The 18,788-nt window shown below is 37.7% G+C and overlaps 2 protein-coding genes across 5 annotated transcripts in view; one reads left to right on the top strand and one right to left on the bottom strand.

Moving 5' to 3' along the window:
* The window catches only part of fndc4a (fibronectin type III domain containing 4a), a 29,402-nt gene extending 22,530 nt beyond the window's left edge, over positions 1 to 6,872 (top strand). Inside the window, exons 5-6 of one of the 2 annotated variants that reach the window (XM_059513541.1) lie at positions 716 to 849; positions 6,133 to 6,872. In XM_059513541.1, the coding sequence (XP_059369524.1) occupies positions 716 to 849; positions 6,133 to 6,174 (176 nt within the window). In that variant the 3' untranslated portion in view covers positions 6,175 to 6,872. Of the gene's footprint in view, positions 1 to 715; positions 850 to 925; positions 1,303 to 6,132 lie in introns of those variants that run through there. The other variant, XM_059513542.1, reaches the window with a different exon arrangement.
* A 2,439-nt stretch (positions 6,873 to 9,311) lies between these two features.
* The window catches only part of si:dkey-71h2.2 (low density lipoprotein receptor adapter protein 1-B), a 33,005-nt gene continuing 23,528 nt past the window's right edge, over positions 9,312 to 18,788 (bottom strand). The window contains exons 4-10 of one of the 3 annotated variants that reach the window (XM_059513019.1): positions 14,530 to 14,644; positions 14,121 to 14,193; positions 13,957 to 14,037; positions 13,748 to 13,866; positions 12,389 to 12,423; positions 10,280 to 10,308; positions 9,312 to 9,546 (exon numbers count right to left, since the gene is read on the bottom strand). In XM_059513019.1, coding sequence (XP_059369002.1) covers positions 9,500 to 9,546; positions 10,280 to 10,308; positions 12,389 to 12,423; positions 13,748 to 13,866; positions 13,957 to 14,037; positions 14,121 to 14,193; positions 14,530 to 14,644 — 499 coding nt within the window. In that variant the 3' untranslated portion in view covers positions 9,312 to 9,499. Of the gene's footprint in view, positions 9,547 to 10,270; positions 10,309 to 12,388; positions 12,424 to 13,747; positions 13,867 to 13,956; positions 14,038 to 14,120; positions 14,194 to 14,529; positions 14,645 to 18,788 lie in introns of all 3 variants that reach the window. The other 2 variants (XM_059513020.1, XM_059513018.1) reach the window with 2 other exon arrangements.

Genomic DNA, 18,788 nt, shown 5'->3' with positions numbered 1-18,788 from the left:
CACTGACAAGGGCCAGAATAGCTTTCTAATTACTGCACCTCCCTTTCTGGGTCATTCTACTTTATTACACAGAACTTAAGTTTGGATCTTATTTGTTTTGTTTTCTTTATATGTATGGATTACTTGAGTTGTTACCGACATCTGGTGAAAATTTTATGTCAACAGCACCTTTAGAAATATATTTACTGAGACAAATTATGTGTTCAATACTTATTTTATGTAAATAAAATTTTTAATTTTGGATGTGATTAATCGTGATTAAATGTTTGACAGCATTATAATCATTCTTATATGCTGATTTGTTGCTCAAGAAACATTTCTTATTATTATCAATAGTTAGTTTTGTAATATTATTGTGGAAACCATAACAATTTTAAATTCAGGATTCTTTGATGAATAGAAAGGTTAAAAGAACAGCATTTATTTGAAATAGACTTTTTGTAACTCTTAGTTTTTTTCCACTGGAGATGATATTAGAATAATTAAAGTAATTGTATGTTTTCATAATCAAGCTATCCAATCTCAAAAGGTTAAGGAAAAGGTTAATGGAATTAATGATTAATTAATCATTTTTCATTAATAGCTTTAAGAAAATGGGGCGATATACAATTCATTTTATTCAGTCATTGTCTTAGGGTTGGACCTATCAGTCTATCTCTCCAGTGCTTTGTAGTTAAAACGACTCCATGTCTCCATGTGTTCTCTGTTTCTGCAGCTGTAATTGCCTTGTTTTGCCGGCAGTATGACATAATAAAGGACAACGATTCCAGCAACAGCAAAGAGAAGGTAAAACCATCCTCAGAGAGAAGCACACCAGAGCATCAGAGCGGAGGTCTGCTACGAAGCAAGGTGGGACATCTGTGAACCTTTTTCTCAACATCCGTCTCAACATTTTACTCTAAACCTTTACTACTTACTTTTTCAGTGGAGCACAAATGAAGAAGATTAGCAGAATCCCTTCAAATAATCTCTTTCTCTGCAATGAAACTGAATGGAGACCAAAGGCTGTCAAGCTCCAAAAAGGACTAAAAACTCTCATAAAAGCATCAAGTAGTCCATGAAGTTTTTTGAAGCAATGTGATAATTTTGTGAGGACTGTATGTAAAGTCTTTATTCAATAAAAATCTTGCTTTATCTGTACCTTGGTCACCATTCACTTGCATTGTGTGGAAAAAAAGTAGCTTTTGTTCCAAAGAAAAAAAAATGTCTTAGAAATGTTTTTCAAAGACATGGGATGAATAAATTACATTTTTGAATCAACTATTTAAAGTCTTATATTTGAACAACATCTTAGTGCGTTAAGATTTTTCTTCATTGTGGAAGAAAGCACCTTTAGAAAAATGCAGTATTAGATATAAATGAATAAGCTGTAACAGATTTTAACTAACTTTCAACTAAAATCTGTCACCACATCTGATCAGTTTTCTGATATTGCAGTGCAAAACAGATATGTATTTATTCTCTTTGACCCAAAGTTCCCCCTAAATCTCAGATTGAGTTGAAATTGAGAAATCTATTTCCCTGTAAATTCAGACACGATACTTTCCATTAGCTCTTAATGAAAAGCGTAGCGTAAGCATTTAGAGCTAAGAGGACAGGGAAAAACAACCCAATCACTTTTAATACCTGAAAAAAGACTAAGAAAGGAGAAAAGCATTTAGATTGCTATCCATCTCACTTTTCACAAAGACTGTCTGCCCAGGAACTGCCAACTGATAAAACCTCTGACTGATGATGACTGACTGAACCTTTTATTATTTTTTATTAAAAAAGACTGTGATTTAATACAAACTACACAACAGGTAAAATATTATTTATTTTGCTGTAGTGCTGGAAATTCAGAAGCGCGATGCGATGCAGGACAAACTGATACAGGAAACCTAATTTGGTACTTCTGCAGTTTACATACCAATTTGCAGAATATATACACATTTTTTTCTCTGACAGATTACACTTACATTTATTTTGTAATCAAATTCTGTTACATGTAACTAGTTACTCCTCAAAACTGAAAATCAGTAAACATTTATGTGAAACAGCTTTTTCAGGACAGTAGTTGATAAAAAATAACATGCAATTTTAATTATATAAATTAAATTAAATAATGATAAATTATATTTATTATTTTATATTATATTATTTTATAAAAATAATTTATAAAAAAGAAAAAAGAAAAAAAAAATGAAAAAAATGAACATCTAGCATATTCTGCAAGGGGTATGTAAATTTATGAATAACTGTAAATTATTACAATAATCATTTTAAAAAGTCCAGATTATGAAGCGCTACATGAATACATTTGCATGCAAACCAATTGTGGGATGTTAAAAATAATTTTAGAATCAGGCTTTTCAGCATAATAAGTTCCCTTTCAGTCAGTCATGTTCGACGTTACGAATGGGATCTCGCCCGAGAGCCCAATCACCTTCAAGTGGTACAAAACGAGCCAATGGTACACAAAGTACCTTGGTCTGCGGGATTTGCATCGCGAGCTCCGCCCTGCAGAGCGGGTATATAAGGAGCAACGCGAGCAACTCGCATTCAAGCTTTCGCTTCGGAGCACATCGTGTGCTGCTTTCACCGGAGTGCTACAAGCAAGAGCTGGTGTTGGTGTGACGGCGAGATTCAGCGGTTCGTCTGGGTTTCCTGCGACAGCTCCCGCGTTCCCCTAAGTGCTTCAACACCTCTGAAAGAGCAAATTTCTTTCACAAAAGAGATACGGGCCGATTTGCGTCTTTTTAAAGATGTCATTTCGCCCGTGTGTTTCTGGGTGCGGTCGATACATCGCTCCTCGTGATGACCACGATCGCTGTGTCACGTGTCTGGGCTTCCAGCACGCTGAGACTGCGTTCGTGGATGGCTCATGTTCTCATTGCGGGGACATGACCATCTCGGCGTTAAGATCGAGACTCAATTACCTTAAAAGGTATAGAGTCCCCTCTGCCATACCCCGTTCTAGCTCTTCTTCTTGTAAGAGGGCTACTTCGGCTGGTTGCCAGGGTGATCTGAAGGTTACTGTGTGAGCTTCCCCGAATAGCGAACCTCCTCCGGCCACAACCCCCTCACATACGCCGCAGCCTGTCGAGTTTCCGGATGAGTTTGCTGGACCCTCTCAGGCTCCTGACATCTCATTCGGGGCTCGCGAAAAGTACCGTATGTCGATCGCCGCGTCACAAGGCGGGCTTGAGTCCTCGGGAGATGAGGATTCGGCTGCGTTGCACTCCTCGGGAGTGCCAGCGTTGTCCGAGTCCGATCCCGAGCTGACGGGCAGCGGAGAGCATCGGGCTTGAGTGGAATCCTCCGCCCTGTCCCGAGCGCTCGAGGCTGGATGATTGGTTCCTGGGGGCTGCATATGCGGATCGCCAGCACCACCCTCTGGTACCTGTCTTCCCGGAAGTGCACCAGGAAGTAACCAGTTCATGGAAGGCACCTTTAACTGCCCGAAACCGTTCTGGTACTTCCTCCGCCTTCACTGCCCTCGATGGCGGGGCGGCCAAGGGGTATGCTGGGATTCCCCCAGGTGGAGCATTCTATTGTGATGCAACTGTGTCCACAGAGCACCTCCGCTTGGCGTGGCGGTCCCAAGCTGCCCTCCAAGGCCTGTAAGTTCTCATCCACGCTTGTGGCCAAGGCTTACAGAGGCCAAGCTGCTCCGGCAGCTGCACGAGGGCAGTGCTGACCCAGGGGTTTTGCAAGAGGCGCGCACTGTTACCGAACTCGCTCTCCAGGCGACGAAGGTCACTGCGTGCTCCTTGGGTCAGGTGATGTCCACTTTGGTGGTCCAGGAGCGGCACCTATGGCTGAACCTGGCAGACATGAGGGAGTCTGATCGGGCTCAGCTCCTCAACTCCCCAGTCTCCCAGGATGGCCTCTTCTGCGACACGGTAGAGAGCTTTGCCCAGCAGTTCTCTGCTGCCCAGAAGCAGTCTGAGGTCATCAGACACATCCTGCCCCAGCGGCCCACTGCTGCCTCCACCCCACACTGCCGGCGCAGCTGCCTCAGCCTGCTCGTTGCCAAGGGCGCCCCCCTGCGGCCTCCTCCACTCCCACTCGGCCACAGCAGCAGCCTTCACCCCGGCCGCAGCCACAGCAGCAGCCTTCACCCCGGTCGCAGAAGGGCGACGCAACCCGTCTCTGCCCCTAAGCCTGCCAAACGCCAGGCCAAGCGGCGTTCCTGAGATGGGCGACCCGGAGTTGGAGACGTCAGCTCGTCAGGAGATGGTAGCAGGACCCGGGGGAGAATCCTTTGTTTTCGTTTTATTTTTGTTCCGCCACTGGCCCTGCGGCCCGAAAAAGCTTCACCTTCTCATGCCCTTTTTGCTATTTGGAGTCAGACGAGTGCCCGCACTCCGCCCCCCACTAAGGGACGCTATGCCTCCCATGCCGGGGCTGACTGCTCCACTCCGCCCCCCACTAAGGGACGCTATGCCTCCCATGCCGGGGCTGACTGCTCCACCACGCTGCCCCACCGTGGGTACGCCTGTAGTCCCCTTGACCCCGCTGGTTCGGTTTCTGGGAGCCTGGCTAGAGCTCCCCAGGCCTTCCCGCTGGCTCATCCGGACACTCAGGCTCGTCTACGTGATTCAGTTCGCCCGGCGTCCCCCCAGGTTTCGGGGTGTCCATGCAACGATGGTGGGCAAAGATGACCCTGTCATGCGCGCGGAGGTCGCGACCCTGCTGGCAAAGGGCGCGATAGAGCCGGTCCCTCCAGCCGACATGAAGTCTTCATAGTCTTCCTTACTTCATAGTACCCAAGAAGACAGGTGGGTTACGGCCAATCCTGAACTTGCGTGCCTTGAACCGAGCTCTGCACAGACTCCCGTTCAAGATGCTAACGCCCAAGCGCATTTTCGAATGCATTCGTCCGATGGAATGTCCAACACTTGCGTACATGCCCTTTGGTCAGCCCTGTGTGGGACTAGGTGCCTCCATGTGTTGTGATTCCCCTTTCTGGGCAATCCCAAGTGTGTATGTCCACAGTAAGTCTCTCCGCAGCATGTGTCTTTCCGTTGGCAAGCCCCTTGCCAGCTCTGTCGTTGAAACTTCCACCCTGCGGGCTGGGTACCTCAGAGTTCTTATGTATCACCACCTTGGTGGATACCTGCCTTCTGTAAGTCCTCCCAGAGGCAGGCAGCCTGCTAGCATACGTCCAGCTGGAATATGCTACCCAGTGGATTCTGTGTAAGTTATGGGCCCTCACTCGTGCTGGCCTCATGACAGGGTGCTATCACTCACACGGGTCGCTGGAAGACAGCCATGTGGCGTTTTGTAAGGGACCCCATTCATAAAGTCGAAAGTGACCGACTGAAAAGGAACATCTTTGTTACGTATGTAACCCTCATTCCCTGAAGGAGGGAACGGAGATGTTACGTCCCCTTGCCACATTGCTGTGCCGCTGAATGGCCGGGTCACTGGCTCGGCTCCTCAGCGAAGACTTGAATGCGAGTTGATCCTTATAGCTCGCGATGCAAATCCCGCAGACCAAGGTACTTTGTGTACCATTGGCTCGTTTTGTACCACGCAAAGGTGATTGGGCTCTCGGGCGAGATCCCATTCGTAACGTCTCCGTTCCCTCCTTCAGGGAACGAGGGTTACATACGTAACCAAGACGTTCTGTGGATCAAACACTAGAGCTACCGACCTACTTCTAAAATAAACCATCTCAGGAAAACCACCATGTGCCTTTGGTCCTTCCCATTTTCCTGTAGCTCTTCACTTGCCACTTTCTCTGTGAAGGAAATTCAGAGCAATAAAACAAGGACAGATGCTTCACATTTCACCCGTTCCACTATGTGCCACCATTAGTCCTTATAACACAGCAAAAAAAAAAAAAACTGGCCTTTTAGATGCATGATAAAATCAATATCGGACTCTTTGATGATGTCATCTCCCGCACCAAGACCCTAATGGCCTCAATTTTAACATACTGCACTGCTATACAGAGCAAAAAATTATGTGCATTCGTCTCCATGCATATTACTTCTTAGTGCTCAAAGCCATATATACAATAATCTCAAGCTGCAAATACATCCCATCGTGTCCCAGAGTGCTACACAAACGACTGCAGGCGCTGATGAAACAGGCCACTCGGAGGAGAATTACTCTTCTGTTTTTTTGTCCTGTCTGTTGCAGTTCCACCAGTCTGTGCCATCGATCAACATCATCGAGGTGTGATGGGAGCATCGTAGACGTCAGTCATGCCCTCCGTGGCAGTATCAGGATGACAGTATGTCAACCCTTTCATCACCCGACGGTCAAAAATACATCAACTACACCGCTGTATCAGCCCACCCATATACACATATTAAAGCCATCTACTGGAAGTGTAAATGACGTACATTGCGCGTATGACTGGATGTCTATATTTTATGATGGATGGAGAATTCCCAAACCCCTTACTGCAATATATCAGACTAAATCTGGGATTTTTTCTCGTGTATAGAAAAGGAAGGAAGTTGTATTTTTTGTAATGGTACTGAAGTATGACAGGGTTTCTATTATTTATTAGCTTGTGTTTTGATTGTGCATGCAGCTCTTGTGGTCTGATAGGATGTGTACCGAAGCAGGTCTTTAGATTAAAGGTATAATTCACCCCAAAATTTATCTGAGGCCTTTAGAAATGTAGAAGAGTTTGTTTCTCCATCAAAAAAGATTTAGAGAAATTTTAAATTGCACCACTTGCTCACCAATTGATCCTATGCAGTGAATGGGTGCCGTCAGAATTAGAGTTCAAACAGCTGATTAAAACATCACATGTGGATTATTGTGATGTTTTTATCAGCTGTTTCGACACTCATTGTGACAGCACCCATTTACTGCAGAGGATCCATTGATATTTCAAATTTTAAAAACTAAATTTCTCTAAATCTGTTCCGATGGATGGTATTGGCTTGTGTACATTTTCAGCAAATTGTAATTTTCCAGGGTGAATTATTTCTTTAAATTTGTGCTCTTATTTTCATAAGTCTGCTTATTAGAGAGAACAGATTTATGCCAAATCCCTCTGCTTACAAATAGCTTCACCTCTTCACCTTCTTTAACAGTTTTTATGTATCCTAAATATGGCTAGTAATATTTATTTGCTTATTTACCCAGTTTTGTTTCACTGTTTTGTTTGTTATAATCTTAAAACCCTCAAACCTGAATAATGTACCTAAAAGGCTAATCTCACTCAGGAATATCCTGACTGAATCTGAATTGTTGTTTTAAGAATATAAAAAGACCATAAACCTAATGATGAAAAGTGCATGCATATTTTGCATTTATGCTCTCAGTTCATGGCTCTTCTTTTAAATGAGTTCTATTTCTCCTTATCAGTTTTAATAAAGATAATGAATGACTTGATGTAAGTTTTTTTTTCTTGCCTCCATATTGGCATTATAGCATATTTGGTATATGAGAGCTTATAAAAACCCAAAGCTAATGTTTTTTTTTTTTTTTCAAAACAGACGTGCTAATGAAGTGAGAAGTAATTTATTGGTGCATTCAACCACCAAAGTACATTAAGATATAGAAATATATTAATAGCACAATTTTTTCATTAACTGCTAAAATCACAAGATATGAGACATATTTGTGTTTTTGAACAAATATTTTATTATACGGTATTATATATCAACCAATGTGTATGTATATATGCAAATGACCTCTTCAGATCATTATGATGATGGTTTAAATAATATAGATTAGTATGTTTACAAAGCCAAACACAGATTGCATAGATTTTTATAAAGCACCAAATTTAACTATAAAAAAAACAAAAACAAAATAAAACACATTATAAAATCACGTACAATCTTATATACAGATTGAACAATATTTAAGAAATCATTTCAGATATGATGACATAATAAAAATGTTTTTACTACAGCTGTTACAAATGTTAAAGACACTGAAAGTGTCCCAAATCCTTCCACAGAAAACAGTGATTATTATTATTTAAAAAAAAAATTAGGACAAACATTTTTTAATTAACCCACTGACAGATTCAATATGATACATCAAAATAATCAGAACACCACTAACTGAACTAAGACCTTTAGCTACAGCAGACACTGCTATTACAGTATATATTCTATTAAATTAAAACTTATTCCACTTCCAGCAGAAAAGAAAATGGTTAAAAAATGCTGATCTGTAATACTGAGTAGAAATACTGCAAATTCAAAAATGTACAAAAGAGCAACAAGCTGACAGAGCCACTGAGGCTCAAAGACTGAGCTTTTAATTATTTCAGAGAATGATGAAGGGATTTCTGAGCGTGTATTTTAATATAAGGTAAAAAGGGCAGGATGGCAGTAACGCTAGCTGCTAGAGACTGATTGGGACTCATGGGAAAATGATTAGTTTTCATTTCTGAGAGGCAAAGTGTAATATTCTTTAGTTCTTATAAAGCCAAGAAATGGCAGAACCTACAGAAAAACGTAAGCTATAAATTGTTGTGCCTTCTCTATTCAACAGCTGTTCGGCAGAATATGGTTTATTTTTTATCAAATCATTAATGATTTTGACATCATTTAAAGAAAAGGAAAAAATAAAAAAAAATCCATGTCCGTAAATGTATGAAGTTGCATATATTTAATAAATAATTAACTTCAATTACGTTTCACTGATGACAATAATAATAAATAAATAAAAACATTTGTGGCTGGAAGCCAGTGTGAAAGCATTTTACACAAGGCTGTTTTGGATCCTAAAGAAGAAAGAAATTCAGAAGTGTTTTGAGGCCTTTGTAAAATATGATCACAGAAAAGAGTTTCTGTAATGATTGCTTAAGCAAACGTCACCCTGACCCACAATATGTATCTGAAATTGAATTACAGTGCTTCAGAATGTCAGTCCTGAACAATTCTACATCCCTATATTTGCAAACGTTCACTACAACTCCCTAACACATGCGGCTCTAGTACTGTACCTCCTCTGATGTTTAATCACAGCCGTCTGAGAGCTTTGCAGTGGATTGATCAGCTGACTTGAAGAAGGCTGGGCTGAAGGATGGACAACTGTTTTCTTTGTGGAATGTACATTTGGTCTTCCTTTCAAGTACATGTTTGCAGTTATTGTATATTTAAATAATATAACCCAAGTATCTAAATATAGCACCGATGTGTTGAAAAGATTGACACTTTTTACATGGTATATGTAGCAAATCTACTTACACAAACGCTTGAATACAATATAGCAAGATTCAGTATCACACATGTTGAATTGTCAAGTACTTACCCTGAACTTACAGTATTATAATGTAAGTACATTGGCATTCAAGAGTTCTATAGTTGAATCATGCACGTCTATGCTGCTGTTTTGTGGAATTGTTGCCGTTTTAAGTGGCAGTTGTGTGAATGAGTCCATCACTGAGGCATACGTTGCGTGTTGTGTGCAGTGCTGGGGTGTGCTGTGTGTTCAGGACACTTTCTGATGAGAGGCTGGTGAGAGTGATGTGTGTGTGTTCAGGCTGAATCCTCACTGTTGAAGGACAGGAGATCTTCTTCCACTGGACTCACAGCTGCATCCTCAGACACGGTTCTGCAGCGGGATGTTGCCAGTCTGATGGAGAGAGAAAGAGTAATCCTTTTCTAACTCTTAAAACTTTTGTGGATTAAATTAGGTTTTACAAATACATTTACACAGAAAGATGCAAAAGGTGCACATGCAAAAAAAAAAAAAAGAAAAGAAATCAGGGTACTGATTTCAGTCACTGAAAACCTGGACATTTTATGGAATTTTTTAATTTAGTTTTTCAGACTTGGAAAAATTATTTTATTATAATGTATTTGTATTTCTTTATTTATTTGAGTATATATACACTTTTGCATGCATAGTTCTAAAGAATTTATCAGCTACATTCCCGTTCAAAAGTTTGGGGTCAGTAAGAAATTTTTTTTTGTCTGTTTTTGAAAAAAGTTTCTTAGTGAGGCTTCATTCATTTAATGAAAAATACAGTAAAACAGTAATACTGTAAAAAAAAAAAAAAAAAAAATGCATTTTCAGATTTCTTTGATGAATGAAAAGTTGAAAAGAATAGCATTTATTTAAAATAGAAATCTTTTGCAACATTATAAAACTTACTTTTGATCAATTTAAAAAAATAAAAAATCTACTGACCCCAAACTTTTAAACAGTACTCTAGATATATCGGACATGCAGTAATTTGTGAAGCACATTAATCTTGTCAGACAGCGGCCATGAAGGAAACTACTGTAAGTGTGAAGCTTGTCTGAAGTGTAACTGATAACTGAGGCTCATCATTAAGTGGTACGGATTCTCTCACCTCACTTACCTGCGTCCATCTCCTCCACCTCCATATTGCTGCGTGAGAGGGCAGGTGAGAGAGAGCATGACACATGCTCACAGTAAGCTATGGTTAAACCATCACATCCTTCCCAGCATCCCACTGTTCAAACTATAGCAGCCTTACTCAGCAAGTGAAGATCTAGATCTATTATTATGGTTTTTATTGTGTTTTTTTCTTCATGCTCAGTGAACGGAAAGAGCTGACTATTTGGATTCGCCTCATCTGATTCAGTTGGAGAATGCTGGTCCTTTGGTCCATTACATTACTTATAATAATGGATTCCATTGGCAGGAGGACAGTGCTGTTTCTGACCTGCTGTATGAAAGTAATGAAGTCACAGTAATGCATTGGCATCACAACCAGTCACGACTTTATTGCAGCAGAGAATGTGGTAAGCAATAAAAGAATGACTTGTATCAAGTTAAAATACATTGAATAGAAATTTAAACATTAATTTAAATTTAAACATTAATTTAATTTTTTTTTTAAATTGTATATTAATTGAATATGATTATAATTTTTATTAATAATTCCAATTTATTAAATGTTTATTTATTTATTATAAAAACATTAATTATTAATATAATACCAATTTATTATATTTTAATTATAAAATTCAACCAATGTCAGAAAAGATTCCACTTTTACATTAATAATTCTTATCAATTCAACATTAATTATAAAAAATATATAAATTATTAAAAAAATATAAATGTATTATTATATCATAAATGTAAATTTAATCCAATTACTGAACAAGTTATATTTTTATATTATAATTAATATTTATATTATATCTTACAATTAATTAAAATATTAATATGTTATTATTATGTATTATAAAAATGCAATAAACTATGATGATTACTAAAATATTAACATTTTAAATATGAATTATTAACAAAATATGAATTTGTTATTTTTTAACTATTAATCCAATTACAGAGCAAATTTAGAGTCATAATTGTATTTAATAAAAAATATACATTATAAAAAATAATCATTATTAATAAAATATTAGTTAATATATTTAAATTATACAATTCTAATGACAGAACAGATTATAATTTCAGATTAATAATTACAAATTCATTAGAAATTCTCCATGCCCATTCATCTGAACCAGAGCCGCTGCGGTTAATGTGTCTCAGCGCTCCTACTGTGTGTCGAATCTCGATCCATCTCCACTTTAAGAGACATAATGTCACACCTGAGGGTGTGAACATACTAGCTGATTATATGAGCAGGCAAATATTTTGCAAACAGTTCCACATCAGCCTACAGATGGCCTCAAAACTAACACACACACATGGATAATATGCTAGAAAAACCCACATTCTGATTTCTTGGTGTCTTTTAAGGAAGCAAATCAGCCCTTTTGCCTCTTGCTAATAAACAAAGAATTTTAGTTCATCTCGGGGGAAATCACCTCTTTTTAAATGCTGTATTTTGACATTTGCTGAGCCACATTGCAGATTAAACAATCTTAGAACAAGCATAAGAGAATCCATTCAAATGTTTGGGGTCAGTAAGATTAAAAAAATAAATACAAATTAATAATTTTATCCAGCAAAGACTTTAAATTGATCAGAAGTGACAGTAAATACATTTAGAATGTTAAAATAAGATTTTATTTCAAATAAATACAATTACTATAACAGCAAATCAGCACATTAGAAAGATTTCTGAATGATAATGCTACACTGAACACTGAAGAAATGATGCAGGAATAAATTACATTTTAAAATCTATTAAAACAGAAAACAGTCATTTTAACTTGTAATAATATTTCACAATTACTGTTTCTATTTTTACTGTATTTCTGATCAAATAAATGCAGCCTTGGTAAGAATAAGAGGCATCTTTAAAAAAAAAATTTCATAAAGACTCCAAACTTTTGAATGGTAGTGTGTATATATATATATATATTTTTTTTTTTTTTTTTTGTGGTTTTTTTTTTTTTTTTTGCCTAGAACAGTAATATCTTTTCTTTTTTGTACATGTATGTGAGTGTATTTGAAAGCATCCTGTAGGATCAATCCCTGATTACTGAGACAGGTTCATATGTGTGAGCAGAAGGGAACACAAACTTACCTTAAAAACGCATCATCGAGGCCATCTTCCGCATCCTGAAAATGAAAGAACACAGAAAACCATCACAGATCACATCTATATCATACACACAGATTCAAAGAGTATCTGTCAGCATGCTGTAAAACCTTCATCTGCAGTATCTCTGTGACGGTCATGACACCAGCAGACTGAAGGCCCTAATTGGGTTTCAGAACCTGCCTGAACAGTGAATGGAATTCAATCACAGCTAAAAAGTAATTAACAAAGGCACAGTTGAGCACAGTGTGCAGACAGAGAGCTCAACAGATCAAACTTTCATAAAACAGTTCTTGGCGACTAAACCGGAAAGGGCAGCTCTCCATCTAGTGGTCATGTTTTTAATCAATAATATTGTATTTAAGCAGAGAATGCCACTTGGTGGTGACTATGCGCTATAGCAAAAGGACTGACAAAATAATGGCACTTAGCCAATGGCAATTGAGTAATTACTGCCTTGGCATGCGCTTTGGTTTCAAAACAACTGACCTTCATTTTGGAGCTGATACTCTGCACAATAGTGGCACTCTTTCAGCAAATTAATGAGGATTCATATGATCAGGCAGGCCAAAAGATGAACTAGTGCCATTCAGGTTACCAGAAAGACTGCCTTGCATTTCAGCCATATTATATATCACATAATACAGAAATAAACTCTGAAAAATGAAGGGATATTTATGTGTAAAATTAATTGTGCTCTAAATTGAGTTCAGTAAGATTTTTTTTAAATTGTATTCACATTCACACATTAAATTGATATAGAAAAAAAAGACATTTACAATGTTACAATATATTTATATTTTCAAATATATTGCTTTTGAACCTATCGTAATTATTTCTGAAGAGATAATGTGACACTGAAAACTAGTAATGGCTGCTAAAAGTTCTGCTTTACCATCACAGGAATACGTCACATTTTAAAACACATTAAAACAGAAAACGTTTATTTTAAAATTGTAATAATATTTGACAGGGTTATTATCTTAATATATTGTTGACCAAAAATAAAAGAATCCAGTCACACTTTATTTTAATGCCCAATTTCTCATTAACAAACCACTAACTATGGCTTTTGCCTCAATAAACTTCTAATTTGCTGCTTATTAATAGTTAGTAATGTAGATATTAAGTTTAGGTGTTTAGAATTAGGGATGTAAAATATGGTAAGGCAGAGTATGTGTTTATAAGCACTAAAAAACATGTGTTTATATATGTTATATAATATATGTTAATATTAATAAGCAACTAGGTAATAGTGAAAATTGGTCCCCTTACTAAAAATCCTTCCAACCCCAAACTTCTGAATAGCAGTGTGTGACAAACGTATATAAAGGATGATCATACCCAGGAGTCGTGTTTGATTGGTCGTTTCCTCGCTTTGCTGCGTGGAGATGGTGAAAGGAAGGAAGGGAAGAAGGGCTTCCTAAGTCTGTGCTCCATCAGAGCTCGAGTCTTCTCCTCCTCTGACACAAGTAAAGAAAAGTATTCCCATGAATTTAACAAAATAAAGACAGACATCCAGCAAAATATTGTGTTCAAACCAATAAATGTACCTGAAACACTGTTTGCTTCAGATTCAGGCTGAGATTCAGGGTCTGAACAGGTGTAGCATGTGCGGGTTTTCTTACTTTTGTCTGAAAATGAAGACATAGGAATATAGGCCTATCTTTTGTTACTTGGTACATTTTTATATGGACAAAGGGCAAAAAAAACTCACCTTTCTGTGCAATCTCCCACAGATCCAGAGCTACTTTGAAAGCTTGTGCTACTGTCAGAGTCACAGCCTGAGCCTGTGGAGAACACGTGATCACAGAATCAAAGAAGAACCCTGGGTGAGATATTTGGAGAATCATTCTCTTGTCCACTAGATGGCGTTAGATACCAACTATAGATACAGGTCAAGAGAAGAGACTGGAGCTTTCACAAAAACAAATGTAATACAAAAACTGTAGCGACAAAATAGCTTATCATTAAGCAGGTCACAAAAACGGTGGCGAAGGATTACAAAACTATCAAAATGGGAAACATTTCTTTAAAAAAAAAGTGTAGATCGATAGTTAGGAATTTTACATTGAGCCATGTGTAACATCCAAACATTTCCACAATGTGCATCTGAAGACACTTACTATTTTCTTTTTTTGGCACAGGAAGGCATGGCACTCCAGAGTTTCGTTGAACTGGCTTTGGGAGACATAGGCAAAGACCTTATCCTGAGTTTTGTCTGTTGTGCAGTAAGATATTCTGCAGAGGCAAGAAATACAAGTTTTTCACTGTTTTCATCAAACAACATTTCTGGGAATGTATAATGTACTGACAGGGTCTTGGTTATGACTGAACATTTATCTTTCAATAATATCAATGAATGTGTGAAAATCACCAGCATTATGTTCAGAGAAACTGCAAACTAAACAAGCTGCCTGCAAAAACCCTCTAATAATACATCAAGTCTTTTGTATCTTTCAGGTACTGCATCCAGCCATTTAATAGGTCCTATAAGATCTGTGGACCAAACCAAGACGAACCCAGACAAAAACAGATCTGTACTTTTAAAAAGTAAAATCTCTCAGAATTATGTTGGTAAAATCTGTGGGTGAACTATAATAAGACCTATTTCTGCACCAAGAAGTTCTGTCAACATTGTTCCAATCTTGTATTATTATCTTTGTCTGCTGTGGAACACAAAATAATATATTCTGAAGAATGTTTACACTTCTCTCTCCCATTCAGTGACAGTTTCCTCTAGCTTAAACAGTAGAGTATGAGGCTTACAACACCAAGAAATGCATAAAAAAAAAACCTTGCCATTAAATGCAATGCAAGTTGCTTTTTATTAAAGTAAATGGGGACTGGGGATTCCTAGAAGCCATTTGTTTAAGAACATACTTAAATTTAATGTTATTCTTTCAATACAATTGAAAATTTAGCTAGACAGTCATGGTCACCATGTTCAATAACAGAGGAAAATTACAGTGAGTAAATCAGGACAAAATTTTAATTTTGGGTTCATATTTTTTTCCCACTAAACTGTCATAGTATCCTGTCAATCTATAATATAATAATAATATAATATCAGACACACTTATAATTCAAATAAAATATGAACCATCAGAAATGTAATAGAAAGTGGATTTTGAATGCCATTTTAGGAAAAGGATAGAAATTTAGAGCACCGACCCAAAAGGGCCTGTGTGAAATAATGAGATACATTAGGCAAAGATTGGGGGAAGACAGAGCTCTGATCTCACTTCATCTACAATTGTTAGTGCAAGGCTTCTGATGCACGACCTAAATAGAAATGCCCAAGACTCTCTATTCCCTTTCTCCCTCCCCTTTCAGTCTCTGAACATGGGGGTGTGGTGAATTATCATTTATTCCAGTCGGTGGTGCATTGCACACTTTCATTATTGAAGAGTGAGAAGCTGAGAGGGAAGGAAAGTGTAAATCGCCTGAATGTAGCTTTTTTGTAGCTCAATTGAAACAAAATGAAAGATGTTGGATGTTTTATCCTAAACAAGCTCAGATATACTGACAAGAACTTTTAAATCTTTGCTTTTACGGAAATCAAATAAAGTAGGAAGTTCTGAAAGTAACTCCATGGAATTCCATTAAATGTAATGCATTACTAAGCGCTAATTTACATTTTATATATTAATATTCCAGTCCTTGAATTTGATTGGCTGCATGGCATTATAAGCGTGCTGACTTATGTATAGTCCAACAAAACAGTTTGCATCACTCCACTTGAATGTGTTTCTGAATTCTACCGGTGGAAATGTTTTATTAACTCTTTTTGCAGGTTACATTGGTTACATTTACTAACAAAACAAGTGACTATGTTTATGATTGAGTCATTGAATCATTCACACAACCAATTTGTTAAAAATCACCAAATTATTCAGGATTAAAATGCCACCACTACGTGTTGCTCGTGTAAGTTAGAGTTGCAACAATTTTCATTGCAGTAAAATAACTAACAATACCGTGTTTAAAATGTAAGATATTTATTCTTTGAACTAGTTTTCAGACATTTGCTTCATACGGTATATGAATGACGAAACATAAAGTGGATCATTTAAAAACAAAGAAACTGAATCCAAGCAAAGTGAAATGCCGAGACACAGTAAAGTATCAATGCACATCAAAAGAATTGAATGAGGCCTGCTTTTGGAGATTAGGCAAGGAGGCGACACACGCTTGTTCAATTTTAACAAATGTAATGTAAAACATGTCTCAGGTCACATACAATATACAGAGAGAAAAACTGGAGTCTTTTACGTAAGTAACAAGGTTAACAAACATGACCTAGTGGCTCTGACTGTAAGGGCTTACAGATTTTCCAAATGCTAAACTAAAAAATGCAAAGTAACTATTACTATATACATATGTATATTTGTTTAATTTTATATATATATATAAAATTATTATTTTATACTGTATGTATTCATTTATTTAAAAATAAAGTTTAATTTAATATTATATTTCTATACATTAAATAATAAATTAAATTAAATATAAAATGTATGAAAACAGTCTGTCAATACAGGGAAGAAAAAAAAAAGCCCTTGCTTATTTTAGATTTGGCAGTGTTTGCATTGGCAGGGTCACATCTCCCTCAGCGATGCCCCACTGGCTCCCCTCTCTCGACGAACACATAACAGTGGAATATAACATTCCCAGAATGGAAAAAAAGCCAAAGTGGGGGTTTAATCTTTTCATGAACCCCCATTCAGTTAATGCGGGACCATAGTGAATCTCATTACACAAATCACTGTGCAAGATTTGCGGCTTAGGAAAATGATGTCTTGCACACAAATCTAGATGTTTTCTTTTCAAGATAAGCTGGCAGTAGTGAAACTGATGTGTGTATTTGGATTAAAAAGCCACATAAAAATCCTAAATTGCAGTGAGCATTGACAGAACTGAAACACAAGCAGCAAAAAAGATCCAGAATGCCCTTCAAACCTTTACAACTTCTGCTGTAATAAAGCTGGCATCTCCTACTGAGCCTAGACAAACAACATCATCTCATATTTTCAAACTAAAAATAGAACGGCTGTTGGTTTTTTTCTTTTTTTTTTCTTCATTATTTGTATATGAGGCTGTGGAGAGGGGGATGGGAGTCAAAGGAGTGAATAAAGATGAGGAAAAGTATTCATATCATTAGCACTAATGTGTTTCCTTCTTTTCAACCCCCCAACACTTCATTCAGAATGCTCTCGTTTTCCTTGCAGTCAGTGAAAAGGCACAAAATACCCATGATTCTGTTCTTCACCCTCCAAATGGCTGTCCAAAACCCCCTCGGGGTCAGGGTTGAAATTGCATTTATTATAGCATTCTGACTGAACTCTGATTTCATGGTCCCCTGGTACTTGTGTTTATTCTCCAGCCTCCTTTGAAAGTCAAACTGAGGCTGTATGATCAAAGTCTTCACTGATTACATTCTGCCATATAAGACGCTTCGCTCCAGGGTGTTTTCTTTTATCCTGAGGTGTGCTTTACCTGAATCAGGCCAAAAACAAGCAGAAGCTCAGTGCTGTGGAAGGTAGTTTGTTCTGCTACGTGAGCTCTCAGCATTTATCTGTCTCACACAGGAATCCATATGTCATCACACTAAAACTGCCAGAACCCCACAGAGCATCTCTGAAGGGTGCAGGCAAGACGGTCCCAAGGATGGAGGAGTTCCAGGTGCAAGGACGGAGTGTTTTGTTGCAGACCTGATGCTCTTCTGGCATACATTACAAAATCATGAAAGAAAAAATGAATTGGCATATTTGTCTTTATTACCACTGAAAAATATTGAAATAATAATTGTAACGCATTAAAAAGTTCATAATCATCGGGAAGGAGGCGGGAACCGGCGGACAAAATGACAGCTTTAATAATAAAATAAACACAAAACAGACAAACAAAAACCAAACACAAATAAAACCCAGGCCTGGTCCTCTCTCATCCTTCACTGTCGTCGTTCCTGTTTTATATCCTTCCATCTCCTCCGTGGGACTCGAGACCGGTGGGTCGAGCAGGTGTCGCTCATTTCCAATCACTCCACCGGCCTCGCTCCGTTCCCACGGCTCTCGGCCCCGCCCCACTCGTCACAATAATAAATAAAAAAATCCATTAAACAAACTAATCTATATTAATACTAAGAGAATATACAGTATCTTAGAAGAAATATTTCTCACTCATTTGGATTTGGATTTACACACACACACACACACACACACACACACACACACATATATATATATATATATATATAAATATATATATATATATATATATATACACACACACACACACACACACACACACACACACACACGCACACACACACATATATATATATAAATAAGAATAATTACAATTCTAAAAATTATAAATATAT

The sequence above is a fragment of the Carassius carassius genome, chromosome 27 (assembly GCF_963082965.1).
Source record: "Carassius carassius chromosome 27, fCarCar2.1, whole genome shotgun sequence".
In the NCBI taxonomy this organism is placed as follows: domain Eukaryota; kingdom Metazoa; phylum Chordata; class Actinopteri; order Cypriniformes; family Cyprinidae; genus Carassius; species Carassius carassius.
The sequence above is the reverse complement of the archived record's forward strand: the minus strand, read 5'-3'. Positions and strand labels throughout refer to the sequence as shown.